Source organism: Hyla sarda, chromosome 4 (assembly GCF_029499605.1).
Source record: "Hyla sarda isolate aHylSar1 chromosome 4, aHylSar1.hap1, whole genome shotgun sequence".
Classification (NCBI taxonomy): Eukaryota; Metazoa; Chordata; class Amphibia; order Anura; family Hylidae; genus Hyla; species Hyla sarda.
The window spans coordinates 143,434,372-143,453,859 of NC_079192.1; the positions used below are offsets into that span (position 1 = coordinate 143,434,372).

The 19,488-nt window shown below is 43.4% G+C and overlaps 1 protein-coding gene across 2 annotated transcripts in view; it reads left to right on the forward strand.

Annotated features, from left to right (window-relative positions):
- The window catches only part of SCG3 (secretogranin III), a 62,470-nt gene that overhangs the window by 39,346 nt on the left and 3,636 nt on the right, over positions 1-19,488 (forward strand). For both annotated transcript variants that reach the window (XM_056572312.1, XM_056572311.1), the window contains exons 9-11: positions 6,601-6,684; positions 10,390-10,509; positions 13,343-13,423. In XM_056572312.1, coding sequence (XP_056428287.1) covers positions 6,601-6,684; positions 10,390-10,509; positions 13,343-13,423 — 285 coding nt within the window. The remainder of the gene's footprint in view (positions 1-6,600; positions 6,685-10,389; positions 10,510-13,342; positions 13,424-19,488) is intronic.

Below are 19,488 nucleotides of genomic sequence, written 5' to 3' on the forward strand. Positions count from 1 at the left end.
TATATATAAATTCCTGGATAACCCCTTTAAAATTGATCTATCTATTAGTCTAGGTTCACACTGTGGAATTTCTGGGCCTAATTTCTGCCGGAGATCGAGTTGGCAGCACTAGGACTGCGTGGACTACATTGCCGTCCCCATAGATGGCAATGCATTTCTGAGCAGATCTCCCAAAAGATCCACCCAGAAACGCATTGCAGTCTATGGGAGCAGCAATGCAGTGTGCTCGGTCCTAGCGCCGCCTGCTCATTCTCCGGCAGAAATTCTGCCCAGTGTGAACCTAGCCTTAAGGTGCCCATATATCTTAGATCAGTGTCTCCAAACTGGAGACTGCCAGATTTTGGAAAACTACAACTCCCAGCATGCCCGGACAGCCAACGGCTGTCCGGGCATGCTGGGAGATGTAGTTTTGCAACATCTGGAGGTCCACAGTTTGGAGACCACTGCCTTAGACAGCTATTCTGCCCAACTCCAAACATCCCATTGCTTCTTTTCCTGGATATCTGCCTGTCCATGACATCTAATGTGAACAGGCACCTTTACCTGCAGGTATTTTTTCATAGTCCGGGTGCAATCAATATAAAAATAGATTGCGAAAACGTAAAGACACAAAAGAGTGCAGCCTGTGGATGTGGAGAACGGAAAAGGGACTGGGGTTATACAAAGGTCTCTGGACTTCTGTCTAATCCTTAAAATTAGAAGCGACAACAAGAATGGTAGAATAATAAGATTCTGCAAAGCCATTAGGACACTAAGTTGCTTGGAAACCAGCCACAGACGCAAGGCCGGAGCCTGGGATGAGTAATGCCTTAATGCACCTCACAGCAAACACTGTCCACCTGTGCACAGATGGCTGCCATCCTATTATGTATCCATGGTAGAGACAAATGACTTGTGTGCTGAGCTGCGAGTGGACAAGCAGGCAGCGCTTTTCCATTATTGATAGCCTGACAATGGAAAAACGGAAATAAACTGGGGTGTTGGAAAAAAGGAATCATGTAGTGACGCACTGGAGGCTAAGGAAAGAAGACAACAGCGGGAGCGGTCAACAACAAGATGTTTACTTTTACTATGCTACTACCTGAATGTTATTATTTATTACCTAAAAAAACATAAGTAAGGACAACAGGGACCGAAGCTTTAAAGGGGTACTCCACTGGAAAATATATCTTTTTTTAAATCAACTGGTGGCAGAAAGTTAAACAGATTTGTAAATGACTTCTATTTAAAAATCTTAAAGGGGTACTCCGCCCCTAGACATCTTATCGCCTATCCAAAGGATAGGGGATAAGATGTTAGATGGCCGCGGTCCCGCTGCTGGGGACCCCGGGGATCGCCGCTGCGGCACCCCGCCATCATTACTGCGCAGAGCGAGTTCGCTCTGTGCGTAATGACGGGCGATACGGGGGACGGAGCAGCGTGACGTCATGGCTCCGCCCCTTGTGACATCACGGACCGTCCCCTTAATGCAAGTCTATGGCAGGGGGCGTGATGACCGCCACGCCACCTCGTATAGACTTGTATTGACGGGGGCGGGCCATAACGTCACGAGGGGGCAGAGCCGTGACGTAACGATGCTTCGGCCCCTGTATTGCCCCTCATTACTTGCAGAGCGATCTCACTCTGCGCAGTAATGATAGCGGGGTGCTGCAGCAGCGATCCCCCGGGGTCCCCAGCAGCGGGACCCCGGCGATCTGACATCTTATCCCCTATCCTTTGGATAGGGGATAAGATGTCTAGGGGCGGAGTTCCCCTTTAATCCTTCCAGTACTTATCAGCTGCTGTATGCTACAGAGGAAGTATTTTTCTTTTTTGAATTTCTTTTCTGACTAACCACAGTGCTCTCTGCTGACACCTCTGTCCATGTCAGGAATTCTCCAGAGCAGGAGCAAATCCCATTAGCAAACTGGACAGTTCCTGACTTGGACAGAGGTGTCAGCAGGGAGCATTGTGGTCCGAAATAAAAGAAATTCAGAAAGAAACAAACTTCCTCTGTAGTATACAGCAGCTGATAAGTACTGGAAGGGTTAAGATTTTTAAATAGAAGTCATTTACAAATCTGTTTAACTTTCTGGCACCAGTTGACTTAAAAATAAAATTCCACCAGAGTACCCCTTTAGAGGTTCGGTCCCTGTTGTCCTTACACCAGGTTGTTTTTTTGGGGTAATAAATAATAACATTCTGGAGGTGTCAGCTGAGAGCACTGTGGTCAGAAATAAAAGAAATTCAAAAAGAAAAGAACTTCCTCTGTAGTATACAGCACCTGATAAGTACTGGAAGGGTTAAGATTTTTTAATAGAAGTAATTTACAAATCTGTTTAACTTTCTGGCACCAGTTGATTTAAAAAAGAAAAAAAATAATTGTTTTCCACCGGAGTACCCCTATAATCATTTACAAGCAAGAAAGTATTCATATCATGTTTCTGCCGTATGCCACCAGTATAAGTCACGTGATCAATAGGAGGTCCTTATAGTAGAAATAGTTTTATTTTGGTACCCCAATTATTTGAAGAGATTTATTGAAATAATATAATTTTTGCTATACTAATTTTATCAAGGTAGAATTGTAGACATAGAAAAACAGAACCTGAGAATTCTGAGAATAGTGTTACCCGACCATAGTGCTTCCAGCTGTTGCAAAACTACAACTCCCAGCATGCCTGGACAGCACTTTTGATTTGACCTATCTTGTTCATTGACCATGATTTCTTCTATGCTGCCCGTCATGGCCTCCGCCTATTTTTTGAAGTAATTGAACTCTACCTGACATGACCTTTCACTTTCTGACAATGATCTTGCTTTCTTGCCTTGATACTTCTAATTGTTACCCCTGCTCTACTGCCTTGGTACTACTAATTGTTACCCCTGCTCCACTGCCTTGGTACTACTAATTGTTACCCCTGCTCCACTGCCTTGGTACTACTAATTGTTACCCCTGCTCCACTGCCTTGGTTCTGCTAATTGTTACCCCTGCTCCACTGCCTTGGTACTACTAATTGTTACCCCTGCTCCACTGCCTTGGTACTACTAATTGTAACCCCTGCTCTACTGCCTTGGTACTACTAATTGTTACCCCTGCTCCACTGCCTTGGTACTTCTAATTGTTACCCCTGCTCCACTGCCTTGGTACTGCTAATTGTTACCCCTGCTCTACTGCCTTGGTACTGCTAATTGTTACCCCTGCTCTACTGCCTTGGTACTGCTAATTGTTACCCCTGCTCTACTGCCTTGGTACTACTAATTGTTACCCCTGCTCCACTGCCTTGGTACTACTAATTGTTACCCCTGCTCCACTGCCTTGGTACTACTAATTGTAACCCCTGCTCTACTGCCTTGGTACTACTAATTGTTACCCCTGCTCCACTGCCTTGGTACTACTAATTGTAACCCCTGCTCTACTGCCTTGGTACTACTAATTGTTACCCCTGCTCCACTGCCTTGGTACTACTAATTGTAACCCCTGCTCTACTGCCTTGGTACTACTAATTGTTACTTCTGCTCTACTGCCTTGGTACTACTAATTGTTACCCCTGCTCCACTGCCTTGGTACTACTAATTGTTACCCCTGCTCCACTGCCTTGGTACTACTAATTGTTACCCCTGCTCCACTGCCTTGGTACTACTAATTGTTACTTCTGCTCCACTGCCTTGGTACTACTAATTGTTACTTCTGCTCCACTGCCTTGGTACTACTAATTGTTACCCCTGCTCCACTGCCTTGGTACTACTAATTGTTACCCCTGCTCCACTGCCTTGGTACTACTAATTGTTACCCCTGCTCCACTGCCTTGGTACTACTAATTGTTACCCCTGCTCCACTGCCTTGGTACTACTAATTGTAACCCCTGCTCTACTGCCTTGGTACTACTAATTGTTACCCCTGCTCCACTGCCTTGGTACTTCTAATTGTTACCCCTGCTCCACTGCCTTGGTACTGCTAATTGTTACCCCTGCTCTACTGCCTTGGTACTGCTAATTGTTACCCCTGCTCTACTGCCTTGGTACTGCTAATTGTTACCCCTGCTCTACTGCCTTGGTACTACTAATTGTTACCCCTGCTCCACTGCCTTGGTACTACTAATTGTTACCCCTGCTCCACTGCCTTGGTACTACTAATTGTAACCCCTGCTCTACTGCCTTGGTACTACTAATTGTTACCCCTGCTCCACTGCCTTGGTACTACTAATTGTAACCCCTGCTCTACTGCCTTGGTACTACTAATTGTTACCCCTGCTCCACTGCCTTGGTACTACTAATTGTAACCCCTGCTCTACTGCCTTGGTACTACTAATTGTTACTTCTGCTCTACTGCCTTGGTACTACTAATTGTTACCCCTGCTCCACTGCCTTGGTACTACTAATTGTTACCCCTGCTCCACTGCCTTGGTACTACTAATTGTTACCCCTGCTCCACTGCCTTGGTACTACTAATTGTTACTTCTGCTCCACTGCCTTGGTACTACTAATTGTTACTTCTGCTCCACTGCCTTGGTACTACTAATTGTTACCCCTGCTCCACTGCCTTGGTAATGCTAATTGTTACCCCTGCTCCACTGCCTTGGTACTACTAATTGTTACCCCTGCTCCACTGCCTTGGTACTGCTAATTGTTACCCCTGCTCCACTGCCTTGGTACTACTAATTGTTACCCCTGCTCCACTGCCTTGGTACTACTAATTGTTACCCCTGCTCCACTGCCTTGGTACTACTAATTGTTACCCCTGCTCCACTGCCTTGGTACTACTAATTGTTACCCCTGCTCCACTGCCTTGGTACTGCTAATTGTTACCCCTGCTCTACTGCCTTGGTACTACTAATTGTTACCCCTGCTCCACTGCCTTGGTACTACTAATTGTTACCCCTGCTCCACTGCCTTGGTACTACTAATTGTTACCCCTGCTCCACTGCCTTGGTACTACTAATTGTTACCCCTGCTCCACTGCCTTGGTACTGCTGTTAGACTTCGACTTAATGAGTCCCCACAGTCTCTTTTGGTGCTGTTACATAGAGGTTGTCTCTTGTACCTATTTGCCATACTACAGTAAGTGATGTAGACATACGAGGGAACAGTCCCTCTCACTTGGAACACTTTAAGCCTGACAGATGCAGATTCCACTCTGCAGTACTTGGTCCAGTCTTTTGGCCTTTAATGTGTATCCAGAGTAACCTTCCAGGACACAAGGTATTGTATGTCATTTTAGAGATGAAGACCTTGGATTATTATTATTTTCATGATTGTTCCTACATTAACATTGCTAGTTTGTTTTGTTGACCTTGAGCTTAAGAAGAGTAACACAAGACATGGAGAGAAATGCTCATGCGTCATCCTACTCTAACCTTGTCTTTCTCTTTCGATCCTATAGCAAGTGTTATTCCGAGTATTTAGCCTTCATTATGGCTATGGGTTCTGCCAACTAGGCCAACAATATCTAAACTCATGTGACCTTCTCAGTTGGTCTCCTAGGCTATTCCTTTGCTTCTCAGATAATCTGCTTTTTTACACATTAAAATTAAGGTTCTTCTTAATAAATGTATCCATATTTAGATTTCATCTTCAAGAGTGACAGCTGTTTCCTGAGCAACTTCTTTCTATTGTCTGTACTTCAACTACAATCCCTATCATATTTTAATGCTTGACCTTTTATTAACCATGATGGGAGTCTGTGCACTGTAAACCCTACCGATTGCTAGAAGATCATTAAAGTAATGTAAATGTAATGTATTAAAGTGATATGCATTCATGCAGCATGTTCAGATGACAGACTTGGAGATACAAATTTGAGACAGAGGGCAAAATGTTCACCAGAGGCCCCCAAAAGATAATATCTTCTAACAGAACAAAGGGGCATTTTAGAAGATGTGTAAAGGTGAAGCTTTCTTCCCAAAAAAAAATAGATTACCAAACACATTTGCTCTTAAGATGATTCCAATGCACCAAGAATGGTCATCATTTTCTTGAGTGTATTTTGAGACATGAGATTTATATTTAAAGGGGCACTCCGCCCCTAAACATCTTATCCCCTATCCAAAGGATAGAGGATAAGATGTCTGATTGTGGGGGGCTTTAGCGGCAGACCCCTGCGATCTTGGCTGCGGCACCGGATGACTGGTGATGCAGGGCGGAGGCTCATGACGTCACGGTCACGCCCCGCTCGTGACATCACAGCCATGCTCCCTCAATGCAAGTCTATGGGAGGGGGCGTGACGGCCGTCACGCCCCCTCCCATAGACTTGCATTGAGGGAGCGTGGCTGTGACATCATGAGTGGGGCGCGGCTGTGACGTCACGAGCCTCCGGCGCTGAATCTAACACTCTTAACGAACGCCGGGTGCAGCAGCTGCGGGACCCCCACAATCAGACATTTTATCTCCTATCCTTTGGATAGGGGATAAGCTGTCTAGGGGCGGAGTACCCCTTTAAGCTCGCAAGTATTACTTGGCCAATGTTCCTCTATCAATAAAATAATTTCCTTGATATATGTAAGCGGCATGAATGTGTACATTTTCTAAAGCTGTTTTCTGATGCATGTACTGGACTGTTAGGGATTCATTGAGAAACAGGGACAAAATATTTCTAACAGTTTGAAAATATTTGTTTGCAGAGAACCTGGACGCCATGATAGCTGTACAGACAAAGAACAAGCTCGGAAAGAATTCAGAGACGCACAGTAACAGAGTGCTAGCAGGTATGTCAGCCAGCGTAATGTGTTGTTTGTGCATTGGCTTCTATAATTATTGTAATAAGCAGATAGGATGCCTAGAATTTTCCAGTAAACATGTACTGACACAGGCTACAATAATTGCTGATTCTTAGTCAATATTCATACTCCGCTACAGTATAGCAGCACTATATATGCAGTATAGCAGCACTATATATGCAGAACATTTCAGTCTTTTATACTGAGGCCAATAGAAAATCAGTTATTGTTCCATTTGCATCTAATATCTTTATATGAAGAAAGAGAAGATACTTATCCTACAGATTTATGGTAACGTTAAAGGGGTTATCCAGGAAATTTTTTTTTTATATATATATATCAGCTGGCTCCAGAAAGTTAAACAGATTTGTAAATTACTTCTATTAAAAAATCTTAATCCTTTCAGTACTTATGAGCTTCTGAAGTTGAATTGTTCTTTTCTGTCTAAGTGCTCTCTGATGTCACGTGTCTCGGGAACCGCCCAGTTTAGAAGCAAATCCCCATAGCAATCCTCTTCTAAACTGGGCGGTTCCCGAGACACTTGTCATCAGAGAGCACTTAGACAGAAAAGAGCAACCTTAACTCCAGAAGCTCATAAGTATTGAAAGGATTACGATTTTTGAATAGAAGTACCGTATTTTTCGCCGTATAAGACGCACTTTTTCTTCCCCAAAACTGGGGGGGAAAAGTCAGTGCGTCTTATACGGCGAATACACCCCTATCGCGGCGGTCCCTGCGGCCATCAACGGCCGGGACCCACGGCTAATACAGGACATCACCGATCGCGGTGATGCCCTGTATTAACCCTTCAGACGCGGCGATCAAAGCTGACCGCCGTGTCTGAAGGGAAAGTGACACTAACCCGGCTGTTCAGTCGGGCTGTTTAGGACCGCCGCGATTTCACCGCGGCGGTCCCGAACAGCCTGACTGAATAGCCGGGTTAGTGCTTACAGGACACCGGGGGGCACCTTACCTGCCTCCTCGGTGTCTTCTCCGTTCAGGGATCCCCTGTATGACCGGCGCTCTCCTTCCTCGTCATCACGCGAGGATACCCGGCCGGCAGCAGAGACGTTCCGGAGCGACGGGGACACGGCGACAGCGATGGAGTGACATCCAGGACAGCGGTGACTGGTCCAGAGCGGCGGGGACATGTGAGTATTGCCTTCTATGCAGTGGTCTTCAATCTGCGGACCTCCAGATGTTGCAAAACTACAACTCCCAGCCGTTGGCTGTCCGGGCATGCTGGGAGTTGTAGTTTTGCAACATCTGGAAGTCCGCAGGTTGAAGACCACTATTGGGTTCAAATCTTTTTTTTTTTAGATTTTGCCCCTAAAAATTGGGTGTGTCTTATACGCCGGTGCGTCCTATAGGGCGAAAAATACGGTAATTTACAAAACTGTTTTACTTTCTGGAGCCAGTTGATATATAAAAAAAAGTTTTTTTCCTGGATAACCCCTGAACATAGGCAGAGTTAAAAAAAAAATATATATATTAGAGTTAGTATTGAGAACCAGGTTCTATCCAGCGGTCCCTTAAAACTTACTACAAAAAGCATCTAAAGGTCAGGAATGTATTTCCTATGGGACTGCAGTGAAAACGGTTATGGCTTTCTTCCTTGGTGTTGTCACTACCTATTTTTAAGCCAAAGCTGTCTCCACCAAAATGGTCACTGAACTGCTGTCACTATAGAATGCATCGCCATAAATGCTTTCAATTTGTACCTTCCAAATTTGTCTGGATTTCTTTTTTTTTTTTTTAAATGTTATTCCGGCCATGCAAGGATGAAAGAGGCATTCTGGGGTTTTCTGTAGCCTAGGACCCCAACACCTCTGTGGTCTGAATGCCTGCCCCTTTGTTGTTTGATGAACATGTAGGGCTAGGTTTACAGTGCTGAGCTCTGCTTAAATCCCATGCGTGGGTGATCATTTCCTATTATGGCGCAAGCGATAGGGGGTGAGAGGGTAAAAGCCACAGCCTCCGTTCTCCCCACCAGAATGACAGCACCCAGAGGCAACAATAGGCAACTGCTCCTGTCTCTCTGTCGGCACAGGTGCGGTAAGTGTGATAACAGAGGCTTCGGCTACAACCGCTCACCGCGCCTGCGCCACAATTGGTAACAAGGATTGTGCTTTAAGCAGGGCTCGGCGCTATGAGCATGGTGCTGCATGTCCCTCAAACATCAAGTGAACAGGCGATCAGACCACAGGGGTGTTGTAGCCCTAGGGCCCAGAAGATCCCAAGCCATGTCTTTGGGCACATGCATGGCCAGAATAACATTGAAATAAAGAAAGACAGACTAGACAAGTCTGGAAAGTATGACATGAAAGCTGTTATTCCAATGTATGCTACAGCGCCTGTGTTTTAGTGACCATATTGGGGTTGGCAGATTTAATTTAAGGGGCTCCTTCAGCGATAACACCTCTCTGATGTTATGTAAATTATCGCTGTAGATTCAAATCTTAAGCCCCCCAGGTATCTTCAGAAGAGGGGATCTGAGCCTCCCTTCCTCTTCTCCCCCTCAATGGAACTATCGAAACTAGATTAATACAGGGCTTGGCTATTTTCAATAATGGAGCAGTAGTTGTTTATATATGTGACCCCTACTCCAGGAGACTTGGGACCCCATTCTTGGGATAATAGATAGGGGATAAGTGTTGTTGGAGGGACAACCAGGTGATGCTTCTCAGCCAATCACAAGGTGCTCAGGGTTGCATCAACACCTGGTCCAACTTATTATGTCACTGGCTTAAAATGATGTTCATTTGTTTGTTTATAGAATAAATAAATGCAACTATTGGAATCCTTTCTAATATTTTAAGCAGTTAAAGACAGAACATATATTTTTAGGGTCTTAAAGCGGTACTCCGCTGCTCGGTGTTTGGAACAGACTGGAGCTCGTGATGTCATAGCCCCACCCCTCATGATGTCACACCCCACCCCCTCAATGCAAGTCTATGGGAGGGGGCGTGACGGCGTCACGCCCCCTCCCATAGACCTGCATTGAGGGGGCGGGGAGTGATGTCAAGAGGGGGCTATGACGTCACTAGCTCTCGACACCGGCTCCAGGGTTTGGAACCGTTAGTTCCAAACGCTGAGCAGCGGAGTACCCCTTTAACTAATTTCCCTTGCTCCACTAGTAGTGTCTGGTTCTTGAATACTCATAATCTATGTCATCCATCATGGCTTGTACATTTTTTGTCACTTGTCCCTCATCAGTCATCAATCATCCCATACCATTTTTGTACCATTTTTTCCCCCAGACATCACAGTCTTGTTTGAAGGTACATCGCTACATCAATCAATACCAGTCTCTCTATTATTAGAACCAAATACAAAGTGCAAGCGTTTTTATATTTTAACTTTATAAAGGTCAGTTTTGAGGTTTTAGGAATCTTTTATTGACCCCTAAAGGACATGCTGAAAATAATTAAAACTTCTTATATTAGAGATAAGGTTGGGTTTTCGTCAATACAAATACTCAATGCTTATGTACTAAAGATATACAAAGCTTTTATTTACATAGTAGGACATATTTTTACCATGCTTTAGCGCTAGCTGAATACTTTAGAACGCCATTCTTACGTGTTCCAAGATGAAGGTTAGAAGAAAGTTGAGTATACGCACTTTGCCAAGAACTGAATAATTTATTGAACAGTCTCTTCAGATAAGCTCTATCTTCTCTTGACAAAACAGATCAGGAATCCGATAGCACTAAGGAAGCTGCAGCCAATATGGAAAAGGAATATGAAAAATTAAAGGATTCTACAAAACCAGAGGAGCCAAAAGAAACCGAAGAGAGTAACAATCACAAAGGTAAATTTAGATAAGTGCTGAATAACCTTATACACATATTTCATTATTTATGGAGGTGGAGGGAAAGTGTAAGGCCATGTTCCCTTGTAGAGACGCATGTGCAATAGACAGAACAGTAACAAAGAGGATCTAGTATTTGGTTTTCATGATTGTATTATTGTAAAGAAATATACATTACTATAAAAACGGTATCGTGAGTTTTGTATATTCAGTGTTGTATATGCAGCATCTTTAGGGAAGTGAGATGTGTGTCAATGCCCAAACCCAAACTCGTGCCCCTCTTTATATGGTGTGGTTGCAAAGCACCAGGAAGTTTTTTTTTTTTTTTTAATGATATTAACAATTCACGCTTAGTTCAAGTTATGGCTAGCTTAAAGGGGTATTCCAGGAAAAAAAAATGTTTATATATCAACTGGCTCCAGAAAGTTAAACAGATTTGTAAATTACTTCTATTAAAAAATCTTACTCCTTCCAATAATTATCAGCTGCTGAAGTTGAGTTGTTGTTTTCTGTCTGGCAACAGTGCTCTCTGCTGACATCTCTGCCTGTCTCGAGAACTGCACAGAATAGAGTAGAAGAGGTTTGCTATGGGGATCTGCTTCTACGCTGAACAGTTCCCGAGACAGGTGTCATCAGAGAGCACTTAGACAGAAAAGAAAAACTCAACTTCAGCAGCTCATAAGTACTGAAAGGATTAAGATTTTTTAATAGAAATAATTTACAAATCTGTTTAACTCTCTTGAGCCAGTTGATATATAAAAAAAAGTTTTTCCTGGATAACCCCTTTAATGCTTGCTAGATACATGAGATGGCGAGAAGGCAATAGCCATCAGGTTGCACAACTTATCACGGCCACTGGATCCTGAAGTGTCAGAGAGAAAAAATCTTCTCCTTTCATACATGGAGCTTCCTTTAATAAGATCCTCCCCTAGTATTGTCAGTCAAAGGTGAGAAGTTAGGGCTGGTGAGGAATGCTCAGGACTATATGGTGATCTATATTATGTTCAAAAGCATTGCTTGGGCATGAGTATACCCTGGATACTAAAATGCAGGTTCAGCTGTCTGTCTAAAGTGTATCGCGGCCTCCTGAATCTCCACTGACCTGTTGGATCTTCGCTGTCCAACCCTATTGTTCTAGAAAAGATAAGCTACCACCAGAGTTGTCTGACTGCGGCTCACCCCTCCCCATAAAGGAAATATGAACTTTCAGTTGTGCCAAATGTTCATTTGTATGGGGATGTCAGCCTAACATACATTCGTTCTACAGCTACTAAAATTGTATGGCTACCTAATGTGTATAGTCAGCTTTAGACTGTCAAAGACATAATCAAAAAAGCCATTAAAGGTTTACTTGAGGGATAAGGGACCTCTGTACTAGTGATCACTAGGGGTCCCAGTGGTTGGTCCCCAACCGATCAGCTAGTAGGTGTGATGACCTCTTTCCTTGAGATAACCCCATCAAACATTATGTTTTGCTTGCACCTACACAACATTCACTAAAGGGGTACTCCGGTGGAATGCTTTTTTTTTTTTTTTAATCAACTAGTACCAGAAAGTTAAACAGATTTGTAAATTACTTCCATAAAAAAAATCTTAACCCTTCTAGTACTTATTAGCTGCTGAATACTACAGAGGAAATTCTTATCTTTTTGGTACACAGAGCTCTCTGCTGACATCACGAGCACAGTGCTCTCTGCTGACATCTCTGTCCATTTTAGGAACTGTCCAGAGCAGCATATGTTTTCTATGGGGATTTTCTTCTACTCTGGACAGTTCTTAAAATGGACAGCAGAGAGCACTGTGGTCATGATGTCAGCAGAGAGCACTGTGTTCCAAAAAGAAAAGAATTTCCTCTGTAGTATTCAGCAGCTAATAAGTACTAGAAGGATTAATTAATGGAAGTAATTTACAAATCTGTTTAACTTTCTGGTACCAGTTGATAAAAAAAAAAAAAAAAAAATTTTTTTTTAATCATTACTTCTATTAAAAAATCTTTGCCCTTCCAGTTCTTTTTAGCAGCTGTATGCTACAGAGGAAATTCTTTTCTTTTTGAATTTCTTTTCAGTCTGACCACAGTGCTCTCTGCTGACACCTCTGTCCGTGTCAGGAACTGTCCAGAGCAGCATAGGTTTGCTATGGGGATTTTCTTCTGCTCTGGACAGTTCCTGATACGGGCATCAGGTGTCAGTAGAGAGCACTGTGGACAATACAAAAAAGAAATTCAAAAAGAAAAAAATTTCCTCTGTAGCATACAGCTGCTAATAAGTACTGGAAGGATTAAGATTTTTTTAATAGAAGTCATTTACAAATCTGTCTAACTTTCTGGCACCAGTTGATTTAAAAAAAAAAGTTTTCCACTGAAGTTCCCCTTTAAATGAGGGAGCAACACAATACAGTACATATTACTGCAGGCCGCCATGTGCAGACGTCTCACGTGGCCAACACATGTCAATATTTCTACTCATTTTTTTATTTTCATTTTGGAGAGAATTTCTTTTAAATAAGGATCTCCTAATAAGATTTTAATATACTTTTACTCAAGGAATTAATGTTTTAAGCTGTGTTTCGTCTTCCAGATAAAATCCATTACATTATGCGTATACTGTGCCAGGACAGGAAAATTGGTCTTGAGCTATTATCATATTTACTGAGGTTATCACATCGGTGTTCACTGGCATCATTCTACTTGTAAATGAGCTCTTAAAATAATTCTATGTTCTAGGAAAAAGGAGAACATTGAAATCAAATGGACCCTAAGAATAGCATTGCTGCGTCAAACTGCTTATAATCCCATTATTCATCAATCATTAACAATTTCTACTGTTCTCCCCAGGGAAAGCTGAAACATATTTAGAAGCCATTAGAAAGAATATTGAATGGCTGAAAACTCACAACAAACAGGAGAAAAAAGAAGGTAACAAAAGTGTTATATAAAAATGTCATGTGTATTTGTAATGATACTGTTAGCAAAGCGCATTAAAGGGGTATTCCAGGGAAAAACTTTATATATATATATATATATATATATATATATATATATATATATCAACTGGCTCCAGAAAGTTAAGCAGATTTGTAAATTACTTCTATTAAAAAATCTTAATCCTTTCAGTACTTATGAGCTGCTGAAGTTAAGCTTGTTCTTTTCTGTCTAAGTGCTCTCTGATGACACCTGTCTCGGGAAACGCCCAGTTTAGAAGCAAATCCCCATAGCAAACCTCTTCTAAACTGGGCGGTTCCCAAGACAGGTGTCATCAGAGAGCACTTAGACAGAAAAGAACAACCTTAACTTCAGAAGCTCATAAGTACTGAAAGGATTAAGATTTTTTAATAGAAGTAATTTACAAATCTATTAAAAGAAAATGGGGCTCAAAGGTCAAAGATATCTGGTTTAGATTAATTTGTATTTATTAATATAGAATATAAAATGAATTAAATAGGGAATGCACAGGGCCCTTGTACTCCCCTAATTAATTTAATATACAGTAAAATATATATATTAATCCCAATATAAAAATAGCGGCTAAAAACTAAAATTAAATACAAACTAAAAATAACTGTAAAAATTATTCTGCGATTTGAGCCTGTGTGATCAATATAGGGATCGGCTAATCCTGTAGAGAAGCACAGTACAAATGTTCATTCCTGTTCACAGATACAATGTAGCAGCTGCAGATAACAATAAGTCAATTAATATTGTATCTGTCCAGCCAGTGGCAACTAGATTCCACCAATATATGATACAGTGTAGCGCTTTGTGGATAGTCGCTTGAGATCGATCTTTTTAAGTGTCTCTGTATAAACCGCAAATTATCACATCAACCAGTTGGCAATATAATCCAAAAAATGCTCACCGCTCCCGGGATACCATGGATCTCCCTTCGGTGTAGTCCTGTGGACCAGCTGTATAGCGTATTTCGCCAGGTGACTAGCCTCAGTCAGGGATTGTGCTGCTGGAGTCTCGGCCGACTCCTAAGGACGCAGCACTTGGTGGTGGGCACCGTTTGGGGGGACTGCAGCGCTGTCAAGCGGAGTCCCTTGATCAAACCAACTGGGAAAAAAAGCGGTCAGCAAACATCGAATCCTTGTTGTAGATAGCCCGGTTGGCTTCAAACTTGTAATTAAAGTAGCGGCTGGATGCGGTATACAGAGTGGGTGACCCGGCGGCGTTCCTCGTGCACAGGTCGCGCGCTCGGGAGATAGCACACTGTAACAAATGTCTTGTATCTGTCAGATGATCGCTGGTGCTGTTAGGCAGATGTTCTATATTAGCAGGCTCAATATCGCATATTTAGAATCGCTGGACGCGTTTCAAAACCATCCTCGGTTTTTTCTTCAGCAGCGGAACGTTCCGCTGCTGAAGAAAAAACCGAGGATGGTTTTGAAACGCGTCCAGCGATTCTAAATATGCGATATTGAGCCTGCTAATATAGAACATCTGCCTAACAGCACCAGCGATCATCTGACAGATACAAGACATTTGTTACAGTGTGCTATCTCCCGAGCGCGCGACCTGTGCACGAGGAACGCCGCCGGGTCACCCACTCTGTATACCGCATCCAGCCGCTACTTTAATTACAAGTTTGAAGCCAACCGGGCTATCTACAACAAGGATTCGATGTTTGCTGACCGCTTTTTTTCCCAGTTGGTTTGATCAAGGGACTCCGCTTGACAGCGCTGCAGTCCCCCCAAACGGTGCCCACCACCAAGTGCTGCGTCCTTAGGAGTCGGCCGAGACTCCAGCAGCACAATCCCTGACTGAGGCTAGTCACCTGGCGAAATACGCTATACAGCCGGTCCACAGGACTACACCGAAGGGAGATCCATGGTATCCCGGGAGCGGTGAGCATTTTTTGGATTATATTGCCAACTGGTTGATGTGATAATTTGCGGTTTATACAGAGACACTTAAAGATCGATCTCAAGCGACTATCCACAAAGCGCTACACTGTATCATATATTGGTGGAATCTAGTTGCCACTGGCTGGACAGATACAATATTAATTGACTTATTGTTATCTGCAGCTGCTACATTGTATCTGTGAACAGGAATGAACATTTGTACTGTGCTTCTCTACAGGATTAGCCGATCGCTATATTGATCACACAGGCTCAAATCGCAGAATAATTTTTACAGTTATTTTTAGTTTGTATTTAATTTTAGTTTTTAGCCGCTATTTTTATATTGGGATTAATATATATATTTTACTGTATATTAAATTAATTAGGGGAGTACAAGGGCCCTGTGCATTCCCTATTTAATTCATTTTATATTCTATATTAATAAATACAAATTAATCTAAACCAGATATCTTTGACCTTTGAGCCCCATTTTCTTTTAATACATTGTTCCTATTTTTTACACCGTGGGTATAGGTGTTTGTTGGGTCGCTCGGGTCTTTAGTGACGGTCAGATAGACAGGAGCCTCTCCATTGTGTTTATATAATTTACAAATCTGTTTAACTTTCTGGAGCCAGTTGATATATATATATAAAAAAGTTTTTTCCTGGAATACCCCTTTAAATGGAAGGGCAAAAGGGGCCATTGCTCTGGGTCTTCACCACCTAGGGCCACCGACACTCTATTACCTCCGTGACTTTCCTTACAGAAAAGAAGTTTGAAAAGTTTTTGCAAGTATCTAAAATATGACAGGTTTTATTTTTTTTATTTTTTTAATCTTTCTAATAGCTCAATTTAAATTGTTTGGAAAGCTGATGCCCCATATACCTGCAGTGCTAACTAGAAGGGATTTGTTGGCTAAATATTCACATTTATAGCCACACAAAGAAGAGAAAATGCCCGGACATTTGTGACTACAGTGGTCCCTCAACATACGATGGTAATCCGTTCCAAATGGACCATCGTTTGCTGAAACCATCGTATGTTGAGGGATCCGTGCAATGTAAAATATAGGACAGTGGTCTACAACCTGCGGACCTCCAGATGTTGCAAAACTACAACACCCAGCATGCCCGGACAGCCAACGGCTGTCCGGGCATGCTGGGAATTGTAGTTTTGCAACATCTGGAGGTCCACAGGTTGAAGACCACTGTTATTGGAGGTTATACTCGTCACCGCTGCCCTGGATGTCACCTTCCATCGCTGTCGCCGCGTCCCCGTGGTGTCCCCGACTCTCCGGCAAGGCCTCTTCTTCCCCGGCATCCTCGCTCTCCGTCGCCGCCATCACGTCGCTACACATGCCGCTCCTATTAGATGACAGGATGGCGTGCGCAGCGACGCGATGACGACGATGGAGAGCGCCGACGATGTAGGGGATCCCGAAGAGGACGCACCGGATCCCCGAGGACAGGTAAGTAATAGTCAGCGGAGCACATGGGGCACCGTAAACGGCTATCCGGTGGCAGCTGAAGCAGTCTGCACTGCCGGATAGCCATTTATGCGATGGCCCCGACATACAAAAGCATCGCATGTTGATGCTGCCTTTTACATGCGATGGCCTCTGAGAGACCATCGTATCTTGAAATGATCGTATGTCGGGGCCATCGTAGGTCGGGGGGTCACTGTATTTTCTGGTTGAAATCATTTACTCCAACCAATCGCTCAGGAGATGCATGTGTCCTGCAACCAACTACTACATGGCTCGCCATGGCACTGCTGAATAATGCAATATTCACTGACTATTGAGATTATTCCAGAACTAACCTACCCATGGGACTATGCCAATTTAAATGGTACAATACTACCTCCTATGGAACCACTAATCCTACCCTAATTTAAAGGGGTACTCCAGTGGAAAACTTTATTTTTTTCAATCAACTGGTGCCAGAAAGTTAAACAGATTTGTAAATTACTTCTATTAAAAAAAATCTTAATCCTTCCAGTACTTATTAGCTGCTGAATACTACAGAGAAAATTATTTTCTTTTTGGAACACAGTGCTCTCTGCTGACATCTCTGTCCATTTTAGGAACTGTCCAGAGCAGCATATGTTTGCTATGGGGATTTTTTCCTACTCTGGACAGTTCTTAAAATGAACAGAGATGTCCGCAGAGAGCACTGTACTCGTGATGTCAGCAGAGAGCTCTATGTTCCAAAAAGAAAATAATTTCCTCTGTAGTATTCAGCAGCTAATAAGTACTGGAAGGATTAAGATTTTTTAATAGAAGTAATTTACAGATCTGTTTAACTTTCTGGCACCAGTTGATTTAAAAAAAAAAAAAAAAAAGGATTCCACCGGAGTACCCCTTTAGTGAATGTTGCTGTAGGTGCAAGCAAAACATAATGTTTGATGGGGTTATCTTAAGGAAAGAGGTTATCACACCTACTAGCTGATCAGTTGGGGGCCAACCACTGGGACCCCTAGTGATCACTAGTACAGAGGTCCCTTATCCCTCAAGTAAATAAAGCAGCAGCAAACATGCTAGGCCACTGCTCCATTTGCTATCCATGGGACATCTGAACATCCCATAGAGAGTGAATAAAGGGGTGACCAAGCATGTGCGCTGCCGCTCCTTTGACTGTAATGAAGGGACTTCCGTTCTAGTGATCACTGGGCATCCTAGTGGTTAGACCTCCACCAATCAGCTTGTAACCACCAATCCTGCGGATAGGTGATACATTTTATTCTTAGAATAACCCCTTTAAAGGGGTACTCCGCCCCTAGTCATCTTATAAGATGTCAGATCGTGGGGGTCCCGCCGCTGGGGACCCCCGGGATCTACCATGCAGCACCCACCTTTAGCGGCTTCCAGAACCGCTGGAGGTCCTCAGTCTGAGTTCATCTCGACCACGAGGACGGGGCATTGTGACGTCACGGCTCCGCCAGCCTGGGGACAATAAGAAAATATTTAATTCTATTGGACAACCCCTTTAAAGGGGTACTCCGGCGCTTAGACATCTTATCCCCTATCCAAAGGTTAGGGGATAAGATGCCTGATCGCGGGGGTCCCGCCGCTGGGGACCCCCGTGATCTTCCACGCCGCACCCCATTAGACTCAGTCTGAGTCCATCTCGACCATGAGGACGGAGCATTGTGACATCATGGCTCCGCCCCCATGTGATGTCACACTCCGCCCCCTCAATGCAAGTCTACTGGAGGGGCGTGACAGCTGTCATGCCCCCTCCCATAGGCTTGCATTGAGGGGGCGTCGAGATGGACTCAGACTGAGTCTAATGGGGTGCGGCGTGGAAGATCACGGGGGTCCCCAGCGGCGGGACCCCCGCGATCAGGCATCTTATCCCCTATCCTTTGGATAGGGGATGAGATGTCTAAGCGCCGGAGTACCCCTTTATAGGGGTTGTCCAATAGAATTCAATATTTTTTTATTGTCCCCAGGCTGGCTAATAAAATAACAAACACTTTAACTCACCTTTCTACGCTACCTCATAGCTTTGGAAATAGGCGCCCTGTCCGTGGTCGGTGATTCCGCCTTCCCCCAAGGCAGAACATCACTGTGGCCATAGAATGGCAGAGCAGCGCTGTGACGTCACGTCTACAGCTCCAGCCAGCTCTGTGACACCGACTGTTAGCCGAGACTGTCTAGACACAGGGTGCCCTAATTCTGGAGATACGAGGGAGCAGAGGAAGGTGAGTAAAGTGTTTGTTATTTATTAGTCAGCCTGGGGAAAATAGGAAAATATTATATTCCCCAGACAACCCCTTTAAAGGGGTACTCTGGTGGAAAACATTTAGTTTTTAATCAACTGGTGCCAGAAAGTTAAACAGACTTGTAAATTACTTCTATTTAAAAATCTTATTAGCTTATTAGCTGCTTTATACTACAGAGGAAGTTATTTTCTTTTTGGATTTCTTTTTTTTTTTTTTTGTCTGTCCACAGTGCTCTCTGCTGACACCTCTGTCCATGTCAGGAACTGTCCAGAGCAGGATAGGTTTTCTATGGAGATATGCTTCTAATCTGGACAGTTCCTAAAATGGACAGAGGTGTCAGCATAGAGCACCCTGGACAGAAAAAAAAAGGAATCCAAAAAGAAAGGAACTTTCTCTGTAGTATAAAGCAG